Raw genomic sequence first — 8,691 nt, 5'->3', positions numbered from 1 at the left:
GAAGAAAAGCTATTCTACAGAAATCCTTCCTTGGCACCTCTTGGGGCAGAACTCGCTTCTCCCTGCTCCCACTTTGGGCTTTCCCTCGAGGGTGTTAGTGCTGCTCGCAGGTAAATGTGTGTAATTAGGCCGCGGCTCTAACGCCTCTTTCTGTAATGTTTCCCGCACCGCCTAGTGGGGCAGGCTCTTTGGGGTGCTGAGTGGCACACGTTCTGGGGTGAGGCAATGGGTCTCCGTGGAGAGTGACCAAAGGGACAGGTCCCGAAAGAGGTGCGACAGCAGGGACCAGGAGTGACCAAGCCCACGCCGTCCCCAGCTGCCTCCCCAGCGAGGAGGAGAGGGCAGGATCTGGAACGCAGGGGATGGCCTTTCTGGCGCGCGCCCCCTCCTCTGGAAATCCCCGGGAGAGAAGAGGCGCAGCGTTAGCCTGCAAACATTTAGGTCTGGCAATGCGTCCTCTGGGCCACTGCGAACAGGTTTTTTCATGTGCCTTCAGCAGCTCCCTGCACTGTTTTTTCCAAGGGTGTTTTTCCTCTTCCTTGTGGTTAATCCTTTGAAGCAACCTGCCATTTTCAACAGCAACTGGGGAGAAACGTCAGCAGGATTTTTTTTTCCTCTCTCTCTCGCTCCACCTACCAATCCGGTGGAAGGAACGATGATACAATTAGTACCCTGTGCTTCCCGCACCTAACCCGCTCATTCCACGCTCCAGGAGCCATGTGGCCCTGCTTTCCAACAAAAGCGGCTCCAGAGGCCGGCCTTGCAGAGTTTGAAGTGTCAAAATCCCAACAGAGAGTGACTAAGCCTGTGTCCATTCGTCAGGCAGAGTAACGACCAGCCCAAGTGATTTACTCCAACACACGCCAGCTCCTCCTCGCGATGCAAGGGTGAAACTCCAGTGCTCGGTGCAGCCCGGGCAGAGCTGTGGCTGCCAACCATGGCGGGGTTCACGGCAGGCGCGGACACCCCATCGGGCTACATCTGGGCCCTGGGGGCGTGGGGGGTGCACATCCGCTCCGCCCCCGACAGCGACCCCACGGCCCGCGACCCCCCCGCCCCCGACCCCCTTCCACGCGGGCCCAGCAGAGCAGGGCGGGGCGGGCGGGGGCGGGGCCTGAAGGAGCCAGGAGGCGGGGCCTGCGCGGCGGGGGCGGGGCCTGCGCAGTGACGCGACGCGCTGGCCGCAGCCGGGTCCCTGGAATGTGCGTGCGCGCAGTGAGGTCGCCAGCGCCGCCGAGTCACGTCCGCGCGGAGCGTGCGCAATCGGCGGCGGCGCACGCGGGCTTCGGCCCCGCGCCCACGTCATGCGCCCGCCTCGGACCTACATAAGAGGCAAGGCGCTGGCGCCGCGAGGACCGCGCTGGGGAAGCGGGCGGACAGACAGGTCGTCCTGCGCCCCCGCCCTCCGGAAGGTCCCAGACTAGGGGACATTCTCCTGTATTAGGAAAACTTGGGGCTCGGCGGCGTGCCCCCCAACCCCCGAGAAACACGCGAGTGTAAAGCACCACCCAGCAGTCCAAATGCAACTCCTAACACCCGGAACCACACTGCCTCCGGATGGTGTGACAACCAAGGCACAGAGTGACCTCCCTTTTAAAACGGGATGATTAGCATGATTTTCCCCAAACAGGCCGGGAGGGGAGGGCGTCCCTACTGCGTGATCGAGGTTGGCGGAGGCTGGAGACACGCAGCCCGCGCGGAGCGAGCTCTCCCCGCGGCACTAGGTCTGCGCGCGGGGGCGGGGCGGGGCGGGCGCGACGCGGGGGCGCGCGAGGCAGGGCGGGCGGACGGGCGCGCGCATGAGGGGAGGGGAGGGGGCCGCGCAGGCGCCGTGCAGGGCTGTCGAAGAATCGAGCCCGTAGAAGTGGAGCGGCGCGGCGGCAGCTCAGCAGCCCCGGCGGCGGCGCAGCGGCGGGCAGAGCGCTGAGCGCGCGCTAGAGAGCGGCGACGCCCGGAGCGGAGGGAGCAGCGCAGCGACCGGGGCCCGCACCGTCTGCCCGCCTCCTCCTTAGCGCTGCATGCCTCGCCGCTCGGGCTGAGCCTGCCCCCGCGGCCGCCCCCCGGCCCCCGCCCCCCAGCCTCCCCGCACTCCGCGCCCGCCGCCGCCGCGACCTGCTGCGCTCGTCCGCGCCCGCGCGGCCCGTCTTCGCTCCGGTCTGGAGGCCCGCCGTCTCGGCCGAGCCCCCGCCGCCGCCGCGCCCGCCGCCCGCCCGCGCCCGCCGGGGGGCCGTGCTGCCGCGCCTGCAGCCCCTCGCCCCGCGCCCGCCGCCCCTCGTGCCGCGGGGGCGCTGCGCGGGCGCCGATCCCGCGCGGGCTCTGCCTCCGCCGCCGCCCCTGCGGCCGCCGCCGCCGCTGGTGGGGGAGCCGCGGGGTTGGGGGGGCCGGAGGGCGCGCGCGGGGCCGGCGGCGAGCGGCAGCGCCCCCTCCCCGGCAGGCGGCGCGGACATGGCCGCGGCGGTGGCGGTGGCGGCCGCGTCCCGGCGCCAGTCCTGCTACCTGTGTGACCTGCCCCGCATGCCCTGGGCCATGATCTGGGACTTCACGGAGCCCGTGTGCCGCGGCTGCGTCAACTACGAGGGCGCCGACCGCGTCGAGTTCGTCATCGAGACGGCGCGGCAGCTGAAGCGGGCGCACGGCTGCTTCCCCGAGGGCCGCTCCCCGCCCGGCGCCGCCGCGGCCACCAAGCCGCCGCCGCTCTCGGCCAAGGACCTGCTGCTGCAGCCGCCGCAGCTCGGCCCCGAGGCGGCCCCGCGCGCCCCGCAGGCGCTGGAGCGCTACCCGCTGGCCGCCGAGCGCCCCCCGCGCCTCGGCCCCGACTTCGGCGGCTCCCGGTCGGCCGCGGGCCTGGCACAGACCCCGACGCCGCAGCCGCCGCCCGTGAACGGCATCCTGGTGCCCAACGGCTTCTCCAAGCTGGAGGAGCCCCCGGAGCTGAACCGCCAGAGCCCGACCCCGCGCCGCGGCCACGCTGTGCCGCCCACGCTGGTGCCGCTCATGAACGGCTCGGCCGCGCTGGGGCTCGGGGGCCGCGCCGCCGCCTCGCTGGTCGCCGTGTCGGGGCCCACCGCCGGCCTGGGCTCCGCGCCGCCCGCCGAGCTGGGCGTGCACAAGCGGCCCGCGTCCGTGTCCAGCTGCGCGGTCACGGAGCACGAGCCGCGCGAGGCGGCGGCCGGCGCCGCCAAGGAGAAGGCGCCGCCCGCGCACCGCGGCCCGGCCGACAGCCTGGCCCCCGCCGCCGGATCCGCCGAGCTGGGCGCCGAGGCCGCGGGCAAGGGCCGCGCGCCCGGGGAGCAGGACTGGGTCACCCGGCCCAAGACGGTGCGGGACACGCTGCTGGCGCTGCACCAGCACGGCCACGCGGGCGCCTTCGAGAGCAAGTTCAAGAAGGAGCCGCCGCTGACCGCAGGCAGGTTGCTGGGGTTCGAGGCCAACGGGGCCAACGGGTCTAAAGCAGGTAGGGGCGGCCGCGGGGTGCGGGACCCAGGGGGGAAGGGGACCCAGGGCAGTGGCCCAGGGGAGGGGGGGGGGCGGTTCTTTCCATTCACATCTGCCCCAGCCTCAGCCCAGAAACAACAAACAGCCAACTTCCTGCTCGCCCCGGGCGGAACCAGCGCTCGGCGGCAACGTGTTCATGTGCTGAAGCAGCACAACAGAGATGAGTCAGGCCGGGCTGCTGGGCCTGACACAGGCTTTCCTTCCCCAGCGCATCCTTGGACGGGAGCAGCTGGGCCCCAGTCACCTTTTACACCGGAGCGGGGTGCGGGGGGGCCTTAAAACCCCCGGGCAACAGGTCAAACCGGGGACATGCGTGCAATGTGTAAAAATAGGCAGGCATCTATGGGCCAGTTTCTGTGGCTTTTTAAAGGAGCTGCTACGGAGCCAGCCCCGTGAAAATGTGTTCAGTTGCACGTGCATTTGAAATTTACATGCGTTTTTAGATGCAGGCTTTCACAGGGTGGAGGTGCTTGGGTGAGCTTTGTTTCGCTTTAGAGAAAGATCCTTTCCTGTGTGTGTTCATTTATTTTTCTCTCCTCCCTCCCTCCCCGCCCCCCGTTTTTATTTGCTTGTTGTTTTCAGTGGCAAGAACAGCAAGGAAAAGGAAGCCTTCTCCAGAGCCAGAAGGAGAAGTCGGGCCCCCGAAGATCAACGGAGAGGCCCAGCCGTGGCTGTCCACGTCCACAGAAGGGCTCAAGATCCCCCTGAATCCGACATCCTCGTTTGTGTCTCCACCACCGCCCACTGCCTCACCTCATTCCAACCGCACCACCACGCCGCCCGAAGCTGCCCAGAACGGCCAGTCCCCCATGGCAGCCCTGATCTTAGTAGCAGACAATGCGGGGGGCAGCCATGCCTCCAAAGATGCCAACCAGGTTCACTCCACAACCAGGAGGAATAGCAGCAGCCCACCCTCGCCGTCCTCTATGAACCAAAGAAGGCTGGGCCCCAGGGAGGTTGGGGGCCAGGGGGCAGGGGGCACCGGAGGACTGGAGCCCGTGCACCCGGCCAGCCTCCCGGACTCCTCCCTGGCGGCCAGCGCCCCCCTGTGCTGCACCCTCTGCCACGAGCGCCTGGAGGACACCCACTTCGTGCAGTGCCCCTCGGTCCCCTCCCACAAGTTCTGCTTCCCTTGCTCCAGACAAAGCATCAAGCAGCAGGGGGCCAGCGGGGAGGTCTACTGCCCCAGCGGGGAGAAGTGCCCCCTGGTGGGCTCCAACGTGCCCTGGGCCTTCATGCAAGGGGAGATCGCCACCATCCTGGCCGGGGACGTGAAAGTGAAAAAAGAGAGAGACTCGTGACTTCCCGGTTTTGCAAAAACCCGGTCGTTACCCTTAACGAAAACTGCTTGAACTGTATATATATCTCCATATATATATATATATATATACACATATATATATATATATCCAAGACAAGGGAAATGTAGACTTCATAAACATGGGTGTATAATTTTGATTTTTTTTTGAATACATTGTGTTTCTATATATATATTTTTTTTGACAACGACAGGTATGTACTTATCAAGGCATTTTCTTCTTTTGTTAACGTTATTAGCCTATCTCCGTGCGTTATTATCCTGGTGACAGTTACCGTTCCGTGTAGGCTGTGACTTGCGCTGCTTTTTTAGAGCACTTGGCAACCCCGCGAACTGCTTCTAGCTCTATTTGTAATGCACTTACTTTAAAAAGAAAAAAAAAAAAAAAGCCAAATACATTTTCTGACGTCGTAAGATTGCCTTACTGTCTGTCATTCCTTGTTGCTGGCTCCTGTCTCAGGCTGGAGGCCAACTGGTGGAGAAGGAAAGGAAGTGAGTTGGCAGGGGCACCGATGTGAAGTGGGCACACCACTGGGCAACCTCACCCAGTTCACCCCCAAAACACTGTCCCGGAAAAGGAACGGGAAAATAGATTTTGAGTCTGTCTTTGTTTTGCTCTTCAAGTTCAGTTGCTGGGACATTGCGGACGGACTGCCTGGGAGTTGCTGCTGAGAGATTTTTGGGGGACGGTGTGGTTTTGAGGGAGACTTTCCCTTCATGTTTAAGGCTAAGTTGACCACTGTTCCCTGCCCACGTAATCAGTTGTGAGATTCTAATGCTGCATGCTAGTCGGTTACATAACACACAGTCGGGTGACGGAAGGTGGTGACGGCTGTGTGCAGATGGCACTCCATGTCCGACCGGGGCCTGGTGCTGCCTCCTCGTAAACACCCCGAGCTCTGTTGTTGCCAGTGCCATTGCCTTTGAAAAAGAGTTGCCGTAGAGATGCCAGTCCCGGTGAACTTGGAGATGGTGGGGTTGGTTTCGTTTCTGTTCCCGCGTTTTGTTTTCTTACCGTTTACCTGTAGCGCTGTTGTTGTTGATAGCGTCACCTACACCCTGTCTCTTGCAAGTGCTGAATGCAGTCATGGTACCCATAGCCACAGCACTGGGTGCTGGCTGCCAGGACTGCCCGGGGCATGTCAGTGACAGCCCAGTGGGGGGTGGGGGAGCCTGCCATTTCCTCTTACCTGTGGAGTGAATAATACAGTTCTTCTGGGGGTGGGAGGGGAGATAAACTAGGGAAAATTACAAGGTTTTACGTAACAGGCCCCCTCTCCAACTCTTTTCAGAAGCCTTTTGTAAACTAATTTCTTTGGATCGCTACTTTGCAGCAGTGAAATGATTTTTTAAAACCAATAAATCATCGACGATAGTAGACGTAGTTGTCTGCGAGCGATGCTGGTTTTTCTGCTGTGCTGTTTTCACATCCACAGGACCATGATTCTGAGCCCTTTGATGTTCAGGTGTGTGTAACTTGGCCCCAACATCAGGCTGAATCATCGTTTTCAAGGTCTTACTACAACGTAACGTGGTGTATCGTTCACAACCTGGCTTTTATTTGCATTTGAAAACAGATTGTTACCCACTTTGGGTTATTTTTCAGTTATGTATTTTGTCTTTGGAAAAGTGCTCAAAAGAATTTTTTTTAATGGTCGGGTTGTTAACACTTGAAAAATCAGATACTGCGCCAAATACAGTCTTTTTCGTAGTGTTTTGAATGAGTGCACTTATTAATGCTGTGCAAATGCATTTTCCCAGTCATTGTTCTATGGCCGACAGACTTGCATGATTAACCAGTTTGTTTCTTTCTTTTTTTTTTTTTTTAAATTGGAGTAGCTATGACTCAGATCCAACTGGTTTCTCTTATGTAATGTACACAGGCAGGCAGTCTGTTTTCCTTGCCCATAGAGACGTGTGTAAAGAATTCAACCCTTATGGTCTGTTGTATAAATGTGTATCTATTCTAGGCACTTTATTCTAAACTGGAATTTGACCTCATAGATGTTACACGTCAATCCGTCATTTGACCTAATTTGTGGGAGCTATCTGTATGTTTTGCAATCTTAACACAGATAGCTTTTAAAAAAAAACACAATGATCTTCTAGAACCATCCTGCTGTTTTGTATACGTCTATCCAGCTGTGGAAAATACAGCCCATGGTTTTTCTCTGCTGATGGTGAACGGCGGCGGGGAGAAAGCAAACAGCTTTACAGGGCTGTGTGTGGAGGTTACTCCTGTTAAAAAATAAGATTTGCATGCGTCTGCCTGGCCCCTGGGTGGCCTCTATGGAAGACTGGCAGCTGGAAAGTGTTGATCGGGGGGTATTTTTCTGCCTTTACGTGAAAAAAAGTTGACATGGGGACAGGGGTTTGATCTGTTGTTATACCTGACAGTCTAGTTTTCCACAGCTGGATAAAAACGCCTGAAAGCTACTTCACTGTACATGGGCAGTATCAGATTTCAGATCCTAATATTTCAGCTGTGCTTTTAATACTCAAAATATTACGGGATGGGCGTTGTAGCTTTCCCCTTTTTTTTTTTGCTTTCCCGATTTATAGGATTTCACAGATGTACTCCTTCATGTGGCCTCACGTTAAAAGTTATGGGAACGTACACATGGTTTACAACTTTTCCTATATACCTTTCCTTGGCCACCAAGTATTTTAAAAGTGTGCCACCTTTTAACCTTAACTTTTTTTTTTAAGTTGAAGGTGATAACTTTTTCTATATAGGATGCAACTCATGTCAAACCGAAGTGAGTGTAATCTCAGCTATGATCATGATTATATTTTAAAAATCACGCTGTGGAAATATCACCTGCATTCTGTCATTTGTCAGATTTACAGTACTTTTTTTTTTTTCCTTTAAACTTTTAGCATTAAATAAAAATAAAATTGGGAGCACTGAACATTTTCTGAGGCCTTTTTTTTAAAGTTTTTTTAAAAGTAAGGTTAGACACGGCCATTGCTTTCATCACCAATGGCAGTAGGACTCAAGGATGTGTGGGTTTGCGGGGATGGGGTTTGGCTGGAACTGCAGGGCAGAGATAAAAAGGCACAACAAAAAGGTATCTGAGGGTAGAAAAATAAGGGGGTGGGGGACAGGGACTGGGGAAAGGGCCAGTGGATAGAGGACCCACGGCCAGAAAACACTTGTTTATTGTTGAGCTTGCAGCGAGCCAGCCGGCAGTGATGGCATCGAAAACACTGTCAGGACATGAGCTCTCTCTCTGGAAAGCTCTGGAGGAAAACCGCCCTGTGGGGCCAGATGAAATGCACTGAAGGCAAAAGAGAAAGAAAGAAAAATAAAAAAAGCCCACCCTTTGGAAAGCTCTGGAGCAGAGTCAGGGCCAACGGCATGCAGGAGGTTTATGGGTATTGTGAAGCCGGGATGTATAAAGATGAAAGAAGGTACCTTTACAAACGATTGTCACATAGGAGATTCCTGGGTGTCTGCAGCTTTGACTGTTGATCCATGGCTTGGCCGGCTTCTCCATGAAAGAAAGTTGTGAAACATCTAAGGCGTCAGAGGACAGGGTGGGTACACACACAGACTTAGTGTATGTTTTAGATTAAACAGCAACAGCTCATGTGTCCTGGGATATATTTTCATTAGGGATGGTCCAATCACTTGGGGGACTCGTTCTTATATTTTAACCATATATTTAGTAGCCTGTTGAAGGCGGTTTTCAAGAAACAGTATTCTTAAACAGTTAATTATAGATCATGCTACACAAGTTGCATTTCATAATGAAGGGAAATGTTTAACTTTTTTAACTTAAAAAAAAAACGCTAGGTCTCATTTTGACTGAAATTTAAAATGGTGCAGCTTGCAGAAGTCATTTTTTAATTTCAAAAGCTCCTTTCAAAGGACG

General features: G+C 57.0%; 1 protein-coding gene across 2 annotated transcripts; it reads left to right on the top strand.

Moving 5' to 3' along the window:
* The first annotated feature begins 2,269 nt into the window (after positions 1-2,269).
* Positions 2,270-7,725, top strand: IRF2BP2 (interferon regulatory factor 2 binding protein 2). Of its 2 annotated transcripts, none has more exons than XM_080651041.1 (2): positions 2,270-3,406; positions 4,078-7,725. In XM_080651041.1, the coding sequence occupies exons 1-2, from the start codon at positions 2,446-2,448 to the stop codon at positions 4,794-4,796; spliced, it is 1,680 nt and encodes a 559-aa protein (XP_080507167.1). In that variant the 5' UTR covers positions 2,270-2,445; the 3' UTR covers positions 4,797-7,725. The 2 variants fall into 2 exon arrangements, with proteins under 2 accessions (XP_080507167.1, XP_080507166.1); XM_080651040.1 differs by having other exon boundaries at positions 2,272-3,454.
* Positions 7,726-8,691: the final 966 nt, after the last annotated feature.

Source organism: Plecotus auritus, assembly GCF_963455305.1.
Source record: "Plecotus auritus genome assembly, chromosome: 14".
NCBI lineage: Eukaryota > Metazoa > Chordata > Mammalia > Chiroptera > Vespertilionidae > Plecotus > Plecotus auritus.
The sequence above is the reverse complement of the archived record's forward strand: the minus strand, read 5'-3'. Positions and strand labels throughout refer to the sequence as shown.